Raw genomic sequence first — 18,280 nt, 5'->3', positions numbered from 1 at the left:
GTATTGAATTCCATCCTATTCTCATCTGCCCACCTCTGTAAATTGTCTAGATCTAGTTGGATTCTGTCCCTCCCCTCTAGCGTGCCCACGTCGCCCCACAACTTGGTGTCATCAGCAAATTTGGACACCATGCTTTCCACACCCACATCCAGATTGCTGATAAAGATGTTGAACAGTACAGGCCCCAGGTCCAAGCCCTGGGGGACTCCACTGCCCACATCCCTCCGGGTCGAAAATGACCCGTCCACCACCAGTCTTTGGGTGTGACCATTTAGCCAATTTTCCACCCATCTGACTGTGTAGGCATCAATGTCACCTAGTTTTTTTAAGAGAACGTGGTGAGAAACCATGTCAAAGACCTTCTTAAAGTCCAGAAAGACAACATCCACCCCAACACCCTTGTCCAGGGACTTTGTTACCTGATCATAAAAAGAAACCAGGTTAGTCAGGCAGGACCTGCCCTCAATGAACCCATGCTGGTTGCCCCTGAGCATTACCTCCCCTGCTGGGCCCTTGCAGATGTGTTCCTTGATAATTTTCTCAAAGTTCTTCCCAAGGACCAAGGTAAGACTGACTGGCCTATAATTGCCAGGGTCCTCCTTCCTCCCCTTCTTGTAAATGGGGACCACACTGGCCTGTTTCCAATCCTCTGGTACCCCACTCATAGAGCCATGCCAGGGCCCTGCTATGACCCCCTCCAATTCCCTCAGCACCCTTGGGTGAAGAGCGTCTGGACCTACTGATTTAAACATGTCCAGTGCCTCCAAAAGTTCCCTAACTAGGTCGTCCCTGACCCTAGGCATGATGGTGCCTCCCCTGGGTCCATCCTCAGTTCTAGTGGGGGAGATGTCCCGGTCCCTGTTCAGGAATATGAAGGCAAAGAATACATTAAAGAGGTCAGCTTTTTCATTTGCTACAGGCACCAGACTGTCAAGCCTATCCTGTAGGGGTCCCACATTACCTGGTGTGCCTTCTTCTTACTTCCTATGTATTTGAAAAAGGACTTTTTATTATCCTTAATTCTGGTCACTAGCCCTAGTTCCATCTCTGCCTTGGCCTTCCTAATAGCCTCCCTGCAGTCCCGAGCAACAGAGGTGTAATAGCCCCTTGCTTCCACTGTTTGTATGCCTCTTTTTTTGCCCTCAGGCATCCCTGGATGCCTTTGCCGAGCCATGCGGGCTTCTTAGCACTCCTGCCCTGCTTGGTGCGCATTGGGACTGACTCCCTTTGAGCTTGGAGGATTGTTTCCTTGAGGAACAACCACCCGTCTTGGGCTCTCATCTCATTGAAGCTCCGAGACCCCAATGCCTCTCCTACTAACCTTCTTAGCTTATAGAAGTCGGCCCTCCTGAAGTCAAGGACCTCTGCCTTGCTGCTTGCTTTCACCACTCTCTGCTGGATAGTAAATTCCAGTGGGTGATGATCACCGTCGCCCAGGTGGTCGAGTACCCACAGACCCGTCACCAGGTTGTTGCCTGTGGCAAGGACCAAGTCCAGCAAGGCATTTCCCCTGGTGGGACTATGCATCTCCTGGGTTAGGTAGAGGTCCTCTATCTCGGGGGCTAGGAACCTATGTGAGCAGTTGGACCTGGCTGACTGCTCCTCCCAGCAGATGTCTGGGTAGTTTAGGTCACCCATGACAACCACATCCCTTGACTTTACCACCTCTGTGAGTTGACCTGAGGATTCCAGGTCCAGCTCATCCCCCTGAATGTTCCCAGATACCTAATTCTTTGAAATAAAAGGTCAGGGTGTTTGTCAGGGTGAGAGATTTCCAATACTTTTGAACTACAGACTTGAGTTACCTCAGCAAACTCTTCAGTACAGTATTTAGTTTGCTGTTCCAACACAACAGGTGAGAGGGTCCATCTACTGGATTCCAAACTAGCAGTCAGTGTAGGGGTAATTCCAGTCCATTATCTACAGTCTGGAGTCATTCACAATCTTGATATATTGATAACAAGGTATACCAGAATTATTCAAAATTTGACATCATGAAATTCTGCCTAGCGCACCAGAATTGCTTCCTCCCATTCACTCTGAGATTGGTCGGGGTAGCTTACAGTTTTATGCTGTCTGCCAAGCTGTGGAGTCCCCTGGGATTATATACAGAGTAAATCAACACAGAATCTGACCCAGAGTTTCTACAGAACTGACTGCACTGTTAGCAGCCTGTTTGTAGAGGAGGGGACAAAGCAGTTCTTCCATATGTGGATCCTTGACTTTCCTGACATCATTTTCTGTGGCAGGTATTGCTACTTCAGTGACAGTAGAAGGGTTTTGCTGAATTGGACTGGAGGTACATCTTGGCTTCCCATGACTGGGTGCACCCACAAATCTGTTTCAGAACAGTTGAGGGCAGTACCTGAGGCCCAGAAGAGAGTAATGAAGATGATCACAGATACAAGATGCCAGCTTTGGTGGTGGTGGCTCTTCAGGGTGAAGAAAAATACAGGGGAGATGATGTGCCTGCTTCTGTCACTATTAGGAGACTATCAAGGTGTCTTTTAATTGGGAATCCTTAAATTGTTTTTTTTAGGGGGTAAGCTTATGTTGCTCCCATGTAGGCATGATGGCCTCACCTATAGACTGGTCCATTCACCCATCCTTCTTTGCCATTCTAAATTCCACCTGTTTGAGACTGTCAATCCATAAATCTCACTCTTGTTGCCATGGAAGGGAAGCCAAGGAGGTAGCTGTTGCATCTGCCTAGTTCTGGCATGAATGACCTTTTTTCTTGTGTTTCAGCAAGTTTCGTCATCTTTAAGAATTGTTTCCTCCTTCCTTCCCTCCCCCCTCCAAAAACATAAAAAAAATCACTGCCTATTTCCATCTTATCTAAAAAAAATGTTTCTAATGTTTTAAAGGATGCTTCTGTGCAGACATTATGTTAGAAGAGGCCTTAATGTCCTTTTTGGAATTAATTAAAACACTTCCATTCTTATCAATTACCATCCCTTAGGAGGAACCCAAAAAAGGAAGCTATTGCTTTCCAAACTTTGTCTCGTTGACTGAAATCTGTACTTCAGAGTCCTGTTCAGCCAGGTGCTCCTTGTCACCTTTTCTTACACTCTTTTGGTAGAGTGAAGACAAGTCTTGGATGAGACATGTGAAGGAGTGAGTAGGCCTTGCATTTTTTCAGCTAGCATCAGAGGATCCTTTTTTTTTTTGATGGATGTGCAGTGCTGAGAACAATTTCTCTTTGCTAATTTCATTCCCCTGTGCTCTCTCCATGGTACTGCTGTGAGAGATTGTTTGCCTTCCAGACCGGAATATATAGGAGATGTGGAGATTAGAATATCTGTAAACAGTGCTTCTGTATCTCCCACACACCAGGCTAGAACAGCTGCTCTTCGTGTGACTGAATTTACAGGGATTTCTAAAATTAGTAGGAGTGTATTGATTTAGCATGCGAACAAGTTTGTGCTACTACTTCAGTAGCTTCTGTGGTTTTTACAGGCTGTAGCTGCTGGTGGCGGATTTTCCATTGTGATTTCTGTGCTGAAATAGATGCTTTTCATGGCTTCTTTACACATTCTCTCTAGGATTCTTCTTCATTCCTGAGTCTCAGGAAGATTTCATCTAAGCAACATACCAGATCTATGGCAGGACAAGGAGTCTTTTGGTGTGTCTTTACCTACCTCCCTGCTAAGCCTAGGAACATCATTGTAAATGGTGCCCTGCCCTTTTGATCCCACTCATGCATCTAAGCCCAGCCATTAGGCAGAGCGGACAGCTGAGAGGGGCACATCTCAGTGCCAGTCTCAGACTTTTGTAAGACAGAGCACCTGGGAGCATGTGTTCAGGTGCCTACTCTGCCTGATTACCAGGGCTGGACATACATAGCTGGGAATTAATGAGCTGGGCTTGTTCCCCAGTGATGGTCCCAGGTTCAGCAGGGTGGTGGTATAGACATGACCTTTGATATCAAAATGTTTTCAATACAGTACTGTTTCTCACTCTTGTGATTTCACCTAACCCAACAGCATTCCAGACTAGTGCAGGTGAGATGCAGACTTACTGTTTTCAGGTAACAAATTGAATTTCTCTGAATATTCTCAATTCCAGACCTGTTTAAATCTATTCAAACTAAAATGTCTCTCTAGGATCTCTTTGTGGATGTTTAGCTGTGTGTTCAAAGTCAGTGTGCCTAACACAGAGCTCTTATCCTTACCTAAATCCCCACTTTCTTGACTACTGTGGCCAGTGTGCTGGCCCGCCTGTCACTTAGGCCCATAACCTGAGCATCACTTTTAACCGTCCTAGACAAAAGTCCAGGCAGGCCAGGCAAGTCGTATTCCTCCACCTACCAAAAGGGCAGGCAGAACAGTAAGAAGTACCCAAGGAACATCAAGAAAGGCTTCCTCACATTGGTTTACATCTAAATATTGCCAGTTTCTTCTGCATACTATTTGCTCTCCACACAGATAAAATTGTCATGCAGACTCTGATCATCTCACATACTGGGGGCTGGGTTTGCTCCTTTGGCTGGATTACACTGACAGAAAATGGAGGGGTTTCAGGAGTGAGCCATTAACAAGAGCCAAAAGCAACAACAGCACACTCTGAAGTGAAGTCACTTCTGACCGTAAGATTTTGTGGTATTCTTACGTGCTGCTGCCAGTGCATGCAAGAGATTCTGCACACACAAAACATTAACATGTAAACAAAATGCTGGGAAAGGGAAGGGAACTACTGACCCTTCTACTTTTGGAGTAGTGCTTTTACCATATGCTAGATACCAGCATGTTCCTGTCCTTTGAATGGCTGCACCCACATTTTACCCCTTAAACAGGTTGGATCCTTAGAGTGAGAAATGCACCACATGCTAGTTTTAGGGCTGTGAGGAGTGTGTGCATGTGTGTGTTTTTGTGTACTTTTAACACATCAATGTGGTTGCTATTTTTTAACTTGCTTTATTACTGCAGCTATGAGGGTGAAGCTAACCTGCAGAGTCAGGGCTTGCTGTTTATTCTATGTGTGCTGACTCTGGGCATGTGCGGGAGGTGTAGGAAAGGTTGGTCAGTCTCTGTGTGAGGGCCTGCCTGCCTCAAGTCATGAACATCAACCACCAGTGTGTCATTGGGATGGTTGCTTGGCTCCAGTTGCTCAAGTTCCCTTCAGATTTTGGCTTTGCTCTGCCCTGATGCCAATAAAGATCTCTTCTTCTCCCCCAACATAGAAAGAGGTGACCTCAGTAATATCCTACCTGACCTGGCCTATTGGTGAGCAACAGTTACACTGCTTTGTTAGGTCTACAGCTCTGAGCTTGAGTCTGACTCAGAAGAGCCCCCAGAAGTGGGGAGTTCCCATCTGAGAAGTGACTCTCTTTGCTTTCCCCTGCTTTCAGGTTCACTGGTCCCCAAGCAGAGCTGTACCAGGCAATCCTGGAGGTCCAGAAGTCGTCTGAACCTCTGTTCCCCAGGTGTGAGCTTGGAAAACATCTATAATCTCATGCTGAGCCTGACTGGGCAGAAGCCAAGAGAGCTGGCAGTGCTAAGGAGAAGCATCGCTGAGAACCACTGCTTCAAGGTACCTGAACTCTTTGCTCCAGCATCTCTGCCCCCACTAGGTCTGACTGCTTTCTGCTTGCAGGAATGGCAGTCTGCTGAAACCTTGGCATTTCTCAGGAGCCCAGGAGACCTGGTTTCCAAGCAGACATGAGTATCCAGATGTCACGTGGTTACAGCTGTGACAGGGAGGTGTCCATCCCCATGAACCAAGGGGAGGCAATGCTTGTGTCACCAAGCAGGTGGCAGGACAGCTAGAAGAGAACCACCTCTGCAGCTTAGACCCCAAGAAATGTCAAGGGGTGGGGGTAGGGCTAGGAGATGAAGTTAGTAGAGTGATTCTCAAATGGGGTGAGGGAGATCCTTTGAAGGATGTTGCAGGAAGCATGAGGAGATAAGCAGATAAGCACAGGCTTAGGCTCTCCCTGTCTGGAGGTTCCCTCCTCCCACAGCCTGGGCTCTCTACACTGTAATAAGTACTGTAAATCTTTTAAATGAGGTGCCAATTGATTCACAGAAGTTATGGAGAGGTGGTCATGAGTCTAACGAGGGGTGCCTCAAGTCTAGAAAGGTTGAGAATCACTGGGTTAGTCATTTGAGACTCTTTATAATGAAATCCTTTGGTGGTGGAAAGGGTTTATGGTGGCACAAAGGGGCCAGGAGGGTTCACATCCTAGTTCTGTTGGGAAGTGATATCAGCACAGCATTCTTATCTTATGGATAAGCTTAAGGAACATGTTCTCCACATCACCAAATCACTTGTCCTATTTGTAGGTTCTGTAGATAAGAGTGGTCCTAGCAAGGACTATTCAGGAGATGCACCACTCTAGGCAGAGCTGTTTAGGGGTGTGGGAGTGAAGGGGCAGGGGGCTGCAAGTGGACCTTCAACTTACTGCTTAAAAATTCATCAGTAAGTTGTGCAAATAGCTAGGTAAAATTTTGGTTCAACGCTTGTTGAGAGTACAATTTGTGGCGCTTCAGTATCTAAGTAGCAGATTGGGCCTACAGATCAACTACTAAAACATTAAGTGGCCTAGACTGCACCAAGAGATTGAATATAGAAATGGAGAGTGAATTCTTGGTACAAATGAACGTATTGCTTAAAAAGCAACTTTTCTTCTGTCTCTGACTGCTGGGTTTGGGGTCATCAAATAGAAATTGTCTCTGACAATAGCTTCCTTCCCTGTGTGTTTTCCTCTTGCTACCCAGAGCACCATCCAAGTCACACCTCATAAAGGCAGTACTGACAGTAGAAAGGCCACCTGGAATAGTGAGGCTTTATAGTCACATACCCTGATTCATAAGTAGAGGAAAAAGGCCTCTCTTCTTTCCTCTTTCTGTGCCATCTGCCATAAACAGAGGAAACAAAAGCAACTTCCCTGGATAAATCTCTTCTGGATCAACCCATTCCAGCCTCACCAAACGCATGCTGTGCTCTCCTCACCCTGTGGGATGGTAAAGGGGGCAATGCTCTGAAATTACTTCTCCTCTTGTTCTTCTCAGAGGACTTTGTTCTTCCCTCTCTCTTAGGCTTTTACATCCTAGGGAATCACCTGGCTGCTCCAGAGAGGTTCTATGGAATTGGTGTATGAATTAAGGATGATGTTGTGATGACAGAGGACATGCCACTGATCCTTTTCATAGACTCCCCTAAGGAGATCTACCATATCAAGCACATCTGTAGTCACAGCTCATTACTTCTCTCTTCTGCCTCTTCCACCTTCCTTTAGTTTCTCAGGAATCCTGCTCCTGTGTACCCTGACAGATACATTTATTTGTAAATGGATATAGTTCTTGGGCAGTGAGTGTTGGGCTGGGCTGTTGATCCTTTATGGACTCTGGATTTAGGTGTGAGAGTTGAAGTATAACAACATGACTATCAAAAAATAAAGAAACTGTGAGTTCTGTAATTAATGTTTGTTCCAGTTAGTGCTGACATGAATATCAGGAATTCTGAAAGTGGCTTTTCTGCCTCTTCACGTGGCTCCCTGTGTCTGCTGTAGTTCACATGGTATAATGATCTTGCTTAGTATAGTTAGTGACCTGCTTCCTCCTTCTGACTTGCTGCTAAAATGCAGAGACTGATTATCAGGTTCCACACAGATTTTTTGTTAGGGCCCCACATAAATCCAATCTATCCCAAATGTTCAAAGGGTTAGAAAGGACATTTTTGTGGGGTAGTTGTTCAAGCATGTGATGATTTTGGTAGCTGCACAGCAGGAGACTGTTTGGCAAGCAGGGAGCTGTTCGTCATTTTGGGGTGTTGGAATAATCTTGGGGCCTTGTTTTCAGGTGGCGTAGGAGCATATGGCAATTGGGAGTAGGGGGTCATCTTGCCTAAAGAAGAGGGAAGCAATCAAGAGTGGGGATGAATGAGGTTTGGAGTCCTTTTCATGGTGGTTTGGATTACCCAGTATTTCTGTCTGTGCTCCCCACCCCCTTTCTCAGCCTTGCAGTTTACTTTCCTTTCCCTTGTTTCCCTAGTGATTTGAAAAATGATCCCATCTTAAAAGCATCACTGGTGCCTTAGGACTAAAATGTTTTATTTCTTTTGAGGCTGAGGCTTTTCAAAGCAAAACTGGTGGTCTTCTTTCTGCAGCAGCTAGTGGTATCTCCAGTTCTGAGCAGGGGGGCTGGACTCCTTTCTAGAAGAAAGAAATAGATGGGGCTTCAAGAACTGACTAATCTTTTTAAGTAAGCCACAACAGATCTACTGACTCTGATGTCTTTACAAAGTGAAGGATAGTTAGGACAAAACCTGCCAGTTTAATCAAAAGAGTTCAAAAGTGTAACTCCATATACTAGGGTCTATGTATGTATGCACAGAAGTTTATACCTAAATAAATAAGGATGCATCTACAGATTCTACTCAGCACTTAAAGGAATGGACATGAGTGTTTCAGTATCGCAGTGCAGCAATGCTTTTTAATAACAATAGATATATTTTTAAAGACCCTTTACTATAGTGTGACTTCATTAAAGATTTTTTTACTGCCCCTTCCCTTCATTCCCTGCCAGACAGTGCATCATAAACCCAGACATACGGGCCTGCAGATTGCACGGCTTTTACCCATCAGCTGTCATCCCCTTGCAATGACATCAGCAGGGATGGCTGGTGTATAATTTACATGGTAATAGTAACTTAAAGGGAAAATAGTTAATATTCTTCCTATGTGTGTGCCCTGCTATGTGTTTTCCTAATTGTTCAGAAATGTTATTGACTATATTGAGATTCATTATTTTAAAGGGACATTGCCAACTAGATTTAGGTTTCAAATTTAGGTGTAAAAAGAAGGGTTTTGCATAAATAAATACAAATGAAACTATTTTCCTATTTTGGAGGAGTGGGGAAATAGACATCTAGAGGTGCGCTGATATATCAGTTGCATATCAGATTGTCACTGATAAAAGGAAAATTAACATTATTGAGTATTGGCTGTTTTTGGCTGGTGTAGCTGATAATGCCTTCTGGTAGGGGCCCCTGGATGCTGCATACATGTGCGCAGCCACACGCATGCATGCAGCCAGGAATGCAGCCAGGCAGCATGGAGAGGAGCTCCCTTCAGGTAAGCCTTAGAGGGGAAGGGATGTGGGGGGGCAGGGGAATAGGGGTGTGGGAGGGCAGATTGAGCACCCCATGGTGAGGGAGGGAGTGGGGCAGGGGTGGGGGTAGAGCCCAGCCAGGGCAGTGAACAGGACCCAGGGCTGGGGCAGGGAGCGGGATAGAACTGTGGGCAGCTTGTCCAGGGAGCGCAAGGGGAGGGAGTGAGGAGGTGGGGGCAGCTTCCTGCTGCTGCACGTACACCCCAAGGGAGGCATGGGGGACATGTGCCCCCCAAGATTTGTGCATGGGACAGATGTGGGCTGCTCACTGTGGGCGTGGGCTCTCCACCCTGCTGCCTTTCCCTCAGGAGCTTTGCGCTGGCTGCATGCGCCCTGCTCGCCTGACAGCAGTATGGGGCAGTGAGTTGTGCCTCCTATTGCTGGGAGGGCAGGGGACGCATTGCTGGTGCGAGGCTCCCAAGGGAAAGGCAGCAGAGCGGAGTCCTGAGCCTGCAGCGGGCTGCCTGCATCTGCCCTTGCCCTGCTTGGCTTGGCTTAAAAGTGTCCCTGCGCTTAAAAATGGTACCAGTACTGCTTGAACTAAAGCCCATTTAATGAGCTTTAGTTCAAGTGCTGCTGGTGACATTTTAAGTTCCAAGACGCTGATCCCCTGGATGAGCCACCTGCTACTCTGTCCCACTCCCCACCCCAGCCCCAGGTCCCATTCACCACTCCAGTTGGGCAGCACCCCCAGCCTCTGCACCACTTCCTCCCTCACTGTGGGGGCTTCAATCTGCCCCTTCCCACCATGTTCCTTCCCTCCCCCTCTAAGATTTACCTGCAGAGAGCTGCTATCCACACTGTCTGGCTGCATTCCTGTAAATCAGTTATCAGATTGGTATTGGCTGATATGGCTGGTTAATAATTGGCTATTGGTGTTGGCCAAGAAAATCTTTATCAGTGCACCCGTATAAATATCTCATAACCTTTTTCTCTAAAGCATTCCCTTGTGATGCCACTACACAAAGTCCTGTTACTAGTATGAGAACTGGGAAGGCAAGCTGATTCAGCTTTTTGTCCACAGGGTAATGTACAAATAAACATACAGCATTAATGGGGAGACTTAAATGGAAAAAATTCTGTGTTAATGCTCATAAATCAAATAAGGCATTTTCTTGTCTTATCTTGGTAGTTTTCATAATCTGTAGACTTAAGACCCTGATTCTATAAACAATAAGTATCCACTTAATTTTAAACAGAAGAAAATGTAGCTTTTAAATGCTAGTTAAATTGAAAACAATGGCAAAACTCCCATTCAGTGTGACCTTTACCTTCCTTGTATTGTTTACCTCTAACTGGATGTTCACTTATAACTGATTAAATGCTTCCAAACACCACATTGTAATATGCAGTGGGTGTCCAATAAAACCTGACTGGATTTTTTGTGGAAAGGTGATAGCCTAAGTTTTAGTTGTTCCAAAGTCAAGAACTTATTTGACATGTTTCCCAAGACAAGAGAGATAAAAGCTCCCTGCTTCTGTTCCCTACTTCTTCTTGCATCTATATGGAATCAAAGGTTTGGAAAGGGATGAGTCACTGTAGGAAGAGTCTCTGTGGATTCACCAAAAGGGCTAGGTCTTTGATGAAATGTTGGGTGCAGGAAGGCAGTATGACCTAGTCAATAAAATGAAACCAGACTTAAGAGATGTAGGTTGTACTCCTGACTAAAGAGCTCAACTTTTTATTAAACACACTAAGTCTTTTGGTTTTGGTATTTCTCATATTGAGTGAACAAAGTGAATGTTATCTACAATTAGGTGATTAAAAAGGACTTTTTTTATCCCATATGTGATTACATTTTGAGAATTTGAAATATAAAAAAGAAAATTCTCAGTTACTACTTCAGCACCAGGCCTAACTCTGCCAGTTAGTAGCTGCCTATGTACCTGGACCTGGGCCAAAGACACCTTATATCAGTGTTGCTCAACCTCTGGCCCACAGGCCAGATTTGGCCTGCAGAGCCGTGTCATCTGGCCTGTGAGGCTTCCCATAGGCCTGGAAATTTAGCAGTGGTGGAGCAGTGGCAGTGTTAATTGCTGCTTCCTACTGCCAAATGTTTAGTACCATGGGGAGACCCACAGGCTGGGTAATGCACCAGATTGTGCCAGCATGTGGTCAGACCAGTACTCAGGATCACTCTGCAGCCAGGTCTAGCATGATTGGGTTGGCGTGTGGGCAGATCTGGTGTGTGAGTTGAGCCACCATGGAGGATAATGATGCTGCTGCTAATGAAGCAAGTGTCACCACACTCCTATGTCAGAAGCATGGGGGCCAGAAAGCTAGAAGCAATTAGAATGGTCAATGTCAATAAGACTGCGGGCACCTGAAGGGCATTCATAGATGGTGTTGTTGGCTATCTGAGCTTGAGCCCCACAGCTGCAGCTCGCCTTGTTGGAGAGGCCCCAAGAGTGCATGCTCGCCTTAAACTGTCCAGTGCCCCTTCTGAGATGGTTAAGAGCAGTCCAGGCCCTGTGGGACAGCTGCCATCCTGAGGGGTGGAAGCTGGTGTTGGGGATGAAGTTCTTTAACTTCAGTTCTTGTGTAGCATCGTTGGTGATGTGTAGAGGGTGCATGTGTGTGCATGTGCACCTCCTGAGATTGGCGGTGCACCCCATGTGAAAAGCACTGCTGACGCTGCCAGCAGTACCTGCAGGCAGTCACCACTCACCACCCCCCCCCCCTTGCCGCCAACACCGCTGTGGCTGTCTGTGGGAGCTCCCCGCTCAGCCCACCTTCACTGCCAACACTGCCGCAGCTGCCTGCAGGAGCTTTCCACTCCCTGAAACCATGCCGCCAACACTGCCTGCAGGCAGTCACCGTGCCCCACCAGCCTGCGGATGCACACAACGTTCACGTGCAGCATATTGCATACTCTACAGATAGGAGGTCCATGCTGTAGGTGATATGCCATCTGCAGATTCGACGAGCTTATTGGCCTGAGTGGAGAACCGGTTCCAAGGCTTCAGGTGGTAGTTGGTTTTGTCACTTGCAGCTACTGGGCTGGAGTGCAAAGTGGTCTAGATCTTGGGCTTTGAGGCCTAGAGCCAGGGTAGCAGCTTGTCTCCAGATGTCAGGGGAGGGAATGCCTGAGAGGGTTGGTAAGCAGTAGCTGGAGTTGGCATAAGGCATCTGGTAATGGTCCTCATGCACTGTGAAGGCTGGAATCCACTGACTTAGTGTGCATGCTCTGGCCTCATACTGGTGCACAGTACTCAGCAGGAGCATACGTAAGTGCCAGAGTGGAGGTGCAAAGTGTTTGGAAACTTGTGTCCCAGGTGGAAGATTATGCCATGGAGGATTACATCTGCAGACTGACTCCATGTGTTGCTTCCTGTGTGGCAGTTGACCTGCGGACTGAACCCTGCACCACTCATCTGGCCTGTGGGGCCAGAAGGTTGGGCACCACTGCTCTACATAAAGACCAGAGACCCTTTAAGTTGCATTCCCCAAGCCAAAGGGTTCTTGATGTTGCCATTCAGCACGTGCCTACACTGGTGATTCTCAGGTAGGTGCCGCACCACCCTGAGATGCTTTCAAGGGTGTCTATGGCAGAGCTAGGATTTTGAAAAGGGAGATGCAGATGTTGTGGGTCCCCATCACCATCACATATGAAACATGTTTTTCTCCAGTTAAAAAGAAACTAGTTTAATTAATAAGTAGGGGCCTAGTGCTATATTATTCAAGATTGAAGAAAAAAAAAGCTTTATTGGAATGTGTTTTCTATATCCCATATTATGGGTTAAACCCAAACAAACTGGGCAAAAAATAATCCAAAGATGTTGTCTCGTTAGTCCTGGAGTCATCAGAGTTAAAGGTGTGCCTCTCTCTTCAGATTCATGAAGCAAAATCAAGCCTTCCTGAGCAGCTGCACTGAAAGCGACGTCTATGCCTAAGCCTAATATTCATGCTAGTTAATATGTCCATGCCTGAGTTAGCATTTCTAGCTGGAGGTAAAACTCAGTCCACAGGGCTGCGACGAGGAGCAGGGGAGAGGCCCAGGAGGAAGGAGAGCTGGAGCAGTGGAGCCAGGAAAGCAGGGGCTTGGCAGGGGGGAATGGAGAAGTCACAAGGGATCAGGGCCCTGGCAGGGGTGGGCAACCTGCAGCACGGGTGACAATGGGGCACACGAAGGCATTTTGCTCAGCAGACAGGGAGGCCGATGGGCAGGGGCCAGTCTGTGCTGCCATAACAGCAATGTGGCCCCTTGCAGCTCCTCTGCTGTCTGCCTCTGGCAGCCCGCATCTTTCCAGTCAGGGTTGTGGGTGCTTTTGCCACCACCGGAAAAGACACTGCGCCCCATGTCATATAGGAGCAGGGTTGGGAGGGACCTCCACAGGTCTTGGAGCCCAGCCCCTGCCCGAGGCAGCATCATCCCTCAGCGCGGCCTCCCCGCACTGGCCCCTGAGCTTGGCTGTGCCCTCTGGGGGAGCAGGAATCAAGGCCGGAGCGGAGTGACGCCAGGGCCCCCGCCCGCCACACCGGGCTAGGCGGCCGGGCCGGGCGGGAGGGCCCACGCGCGTCTCGGGGAAAGCCGGGCCGCAGACCACCGCGGGCGGCTCGGGGATCCCGCTGCTTTGCGCAGAACAGGCGGCCCCGAGAGCGGCTTGTTCTATTTGTTGCGATTTTTTGGCCGGAGTAAAAACAAAAACCGCCAGTGACAGCCCCGAGCTGCCGCTTAATGAGGGGCCGCCTCGAAGCCCGGCCCGAGGCTACCAGGCCTGAGAGCCGCTGGAGCCGCGGCTGCTTGTGTGAGGCTACGCCCAGGTCGGGGTGGGGGCGCGGGGTTTCGCTGGCCCCCAGCGCCGAGGGGCCGCGGCTGCTCCGAGGCAACAGTTCACACTCGGCCCTCGGATGCGCCCCGGAGCGCTCGCGTGCGAGCCAAGCCGCGCGGGGGGGAGGGGCGGGGCAGGACAGGCCCAGGAGCTGCGTCAGCGGTAGTTGGGTGCCTGCGCCTTTAAGTGTAGGCCCGGGTTGTGCAACCCCCGAGCTGCGTGGGGGGAGGGGGCGCTGGCTGTGGGGCTCCACCCTGGCCGACGCCTTTAAGAGTCACGTGGTCTCCCGCCTGCCCTGCCCCTTACACCTGTTTGCGGGCGGAGCGAGCAGAACAGGAAAATGCCCACGTGACTTCCCGTCCGTGACGCCGCACATGCGCGCCACCAAGTCACGCACCCAAAATGGCTGCAGCAATGGATGTGGATACCCCAAGCGGCACTAACAGCGGCGCTGGCAAGAAACGCTTCGAAGTGAAGAAGGTGAAGATACGGCAGCCTTGGCCTGGCGGGACGGTGGAACCTGCGGGGCCGGCCGCTTGGCAGCAGCAGGGACCACCGGGTGGGAGTGGGAAGGCGCCCCCTCCCCACGGGCCCGGCTCCGGCTCCCCAGTTCCACAGGCGCAGTGGGGGCGGGGCTTGCGGGCGGATTGGCGCAGCGCCGGGCCAATGGGTGAAGGGGGATCGTCCCATGTGAAGTCGTAGGGGCCCACCCGCGGGGTTCTGGCGGCGCGTGCTGCGGCGGGGTGGTGCTGCTGCTGCCGGGCGGGGCCGCCCACGGGGGTGGGGCGCAGCCCCCAGGCCCTTCCATCTCCCTGGTAACCAGGCGGCAGTGCTGTGCCTCCCCCGCCCGCCCCCGCACGTGTGTCTGCCTGTCACTGCCGGGCGCGCCCTGCCTCCGGTGCCTTACTCTGGAGCCCTAGAAAACAGGGGTTGGGAGGGAATTCAGGAGGCCACATTTAGTCCAACCTCCTGCTTGTAGAAGGACCAGCCCCAACTGTCTCATCCCAGCCAAGGCTTTGTCTAGCCAGGCCTTAAAAACCTCTAAGGACAGAGATTGCGCTGCCTCTGGGCAACCTGTTTCAGTGCTTTACTACACTCCTTCTGAGAGAGCTTTTCCTAATATCCAACCTAAACTTCTCTTGTTGCAACTGTCTTAAGGTGCTCCTTGTTCTGTCAACTACCCCTGAGAACAGTCTGCCTCCATCCTCTTTTGAGCTGTCTTCAAGTGGAACTATTAAGTCTCCTCTTGATCTCTTCTTTTCTAGACTAAATAAGCGCAGTCCCTCCACCTCTCCTTAGAAGTCACATGCCCCAGCCCCCAAATGGCTTTCATTGCCCTCTCCTGGACTCTCCAATTTGTCCATCTCCTTTCTGTAATGGGAGTCCAACACTGGCCACAGTACTCCAAATGTGGCCTCACTTAGAGAGGAAGGCTCACTTCCCTCGATCTGCTAATGCAGCCCTGTATGGTGTTGGCATTCTTCACAACAAGGGCAACTAGCTGGGTATCACATAGTCCAGGTGTTGTCCTCCCACTGTGGAAATGGTATAATGCAACCTTTTGCTGCTGTGGGCTGCTGTTTGCTATGCTGCCTACATTACAGGCTGCAAATCTTTACTCCCCAGAAGCACCAGTGTTGCTTACGTTTACTTCAGCTTCCGATCCCCATCTCTAGGGCAGTGGGATGGGCAAACCCTGTGGTGGGGGTAAGTACAGGTGCAAGAGAGCCATAGGGAGGGGTGCAGCGGGCATGAGTGGCACAGTGCAGCTGCATGCTGCTGTTGCCCTGAGCTGGACTCAGCCTCTCTGCAGACCATAGGTTACCAGCCCTCAGGAAAGTTCTATGGAGGCCATAGTTGAATGATAAAAAGATCATTTTGATGATTCTTTTTAATAATGGGCCAAATATTGGGTACTCTCTCTCGGTGGTAGCATCTCTTGGTAGAGTCATCTTCTAGGGTTAAAAGGGAAGCACCACAAAATCCTGGACTGGACAAAGCATAGGAAACTATACTGTAGAGAAGTAATTTTCAGCCATGGTGCTGTGACTCCCTGGGGTGCCATGAGATCCTTTTAGGGGTGTTATAGCATGGGGCTTCATATTAGCATGGTTAGTTGTGCAAACCTGGTTCACAAGATAAACCCGGAGATTTCAAGTAAGAATCCATAGTGTGAGAAACATCCTGATGTGTTCTTCACAACAGAAGAATTGCTTTATTATTTTTCTGTACTCAAAAATGAGCAGAACTAAGAGATGACATTTTCCAAAGGGCATCTTGAGTCTGCGAAAGTCAGGAATCACTGCTGTAGTGAATAGTAGAGTACCAGAAAGGGGTGGGACAAAATATTCAATTCAATGCTAACATGAATAGCCTAAAGTGAGAGGTTATACTAGATACAATGTGAAGTTAAATTGCTGTGACTATTAATACCAAGATAGAATATGGAAGAACTACTTTTCTTCCTATTTTAACGGGTGAGAGGAGGGAGAGATCAGGGATGTGATGTTATATCTGTTTTCTGTATCTTAGAAAAATAGAGCTGGAAGAGACCTCATAAGGGCAGCTAGCCTAACCTACTGCTTGAGGTTCCCTGTCATCATCCCTCTCTGAACCATCCCAGCTAGGTGTTTGCCTAAACTGCATTTAAAATCTTCCACTGATAAAGATTTCCACAGCTTCTCTAGGTAATCTACTCCAGTACTTAACCACCCTTATAACTAGAAAGTTCTCCCTAACATCCAGTCTAAATTTCCCTTACAGTTTTAGATCAGTGTTTCTTGTCCTATCCCATACTGAAAAATAGCTGCCCACCACTATACAGGGGCGGCGGGGGAGGCAGTTATTTTGGGCAGAGGGCTGCTTACTCAGTTTTGGCAAGCCACCGAGGGTCGCGTGACAGGCAGCCCAGGGCAGAATAATATTAATTTTCTAAATTTTTTTTTTATGGGCCCCACAGGCAGGCCGCATCTGGCCCACAGGCCACATTTTGCCCACCCTATACCAACCCTTTTTTTTTTTTTCTTCGAAGACTTATCAGATTGTCTTCTCCAGACTAAACAATTCCAGTTCTTACAGCCCCTCTTCTGTTTTATTTGGCTGTGATTCTTTTATCTTGAATTAATTTTCACATGCTGTCCTCTTGAATTCATAGCAGGCCCTCCTCTTGTAGGCCTTTGTAGCTATGGAGGTGAGTGAGGTTCTTTTTTTAATGGCTGAGAGTTGGAACTGAGGATTCTCAATTATTTTTTTCTTTCTGTGAGTGGCTGTAAGCAGGTGTCTAGTGACCTGTGGTGTTTTGAAGGAGGACATTTGGGAATCAGTGCAGAGTAACATAGGGGCTGTTCCCAGTAGTTGGTTGCCTTTACTTAGGAGAGTGATTGCTCACTGGTAAGAAGGTTACTAGCATTACTATTCATGGTGGTAACTGCCACTTTTGTCAATGTGATCTCTTCTTTCATTTCTCTAGTGCTGGGAAATGTGACTTGGGGAGAGGGAGATTCCCCTAGATAAGATTTTTCAGGGCTCTTGGCTAAAAATAAGGATAGTTGCATTCATTGTATTAAAAGTGAGGGTTTTAAGCCAATCACAGTTTAAATGTTAAGCTGGCAAATTTGAACCCCTCTTCTGCAATTCATACAGCTTAAAGAGACCACAAGCTATACAAGACTATTTTTAAGCTATTATTCAGTCACCTTTATATACAGTACACAAATCATGACATACTTTTTGTAATAAAATTAAAATATGTTATAGTAGGTGTTTGACTCCCCAAACGAGTGTTCCTGGGGGGGCAGTGGGAGGGACTTCTGGCGGCAAAGGTCAAGGGTTAGGGGTGGGACTTCTGGTCCCAAGATGGCAACTAGGGGACAGGGCAACTGTCAAGGAACAGGGCTAATGACAATTTTGCTGACTTCTCTCTGGAATCTCTTCCACTGCTTTTTACCAAGCTGAGAGTTGCAGTTTCAGCCTATTACTACTTGTACTGTCCAGTGTGGGCACGGAGAACATTGTTCTTCATAACCTGTCTTGTATTTAAAGACTGTTAACAAATCCCCTTTAGTCTTGTCTCCTGACTGTATAATCCCACTTCTTCTAACCTGTTGACATATATCATGTTTTCTAAACCTTTAATGATTTTCATTGCTCTGGTATGGACTTTTCCAAACTTGTTCCTGTGTGTGTTTTGTTGGGGGAGGAGGGATTGTTTTTGTTTTTCTGTTTGTTGTACAGTCCCCAAAAATGGATGTAGCACTAGCAAGACCTCTCTTGGGAGTACTAAATAAACTGAAAGTATCTCTTCTCTGTGACTTGCATGTGAGACTCCTGTTAATAGATCCCAGTATTAGCTGCTACTAGATTGTTGCATGTGGCTTTTGGTAGCAGTGCACTGAT

The 18,280-nt window shown here is 48.1% G+C and overlaps 1 protein-coding gene across 3 annotated transcripts in view; it reads left to right on the top strand.

Annotated features, from left to right (window-relative positions):
• The window catches only part of RBX1 (ring-box 1), a 41,860-nt gene that overhangs the window by 7,141 nt on the left and 16,439 nt on the right, over nucleotides 1-18,280 (top strand). For 2 of the 3 annotated variants that reach the window (XM_019515130.1, XM_019515131.1), the window contains one exon: nucleotides 5,351-5,532. In XM_019515130.1, coding sequence (XP_019370675.1) covers nucleotides 5,455-5,532 — 78 coding nt within the window. In that variant the 5' untranslated portion in view covers nucleotides 5,351-5,454. Of the gene's footprint in view, nucleotides 1-5,350; nucleotides 5,533-14,256; nucleotides 14,366-18,280 lie in introns of those variants that run through there. The other variant, XM_019515129.1, reaches the window with a different exon arrangement.

The sequence above is a fragment of the Gavialis gangeticus genome, unplaced genomic scaffold (assembly GCF_001723915.1).
Source record: "Gavialis gangeticus isolate Ggan-Ray unplaced genomic scaffold, GavGan_comp1, whole genome shotgun sequence".
Taxonomy (NCBI): Eukaryota; Metazoa; Chordata; order Crocodylia; family Gavialidae; genus Gavialis; species Gavialis gangeticus.
This window is presented reverse-complemented; position numbering and strand designations above follow the sequence as displayed.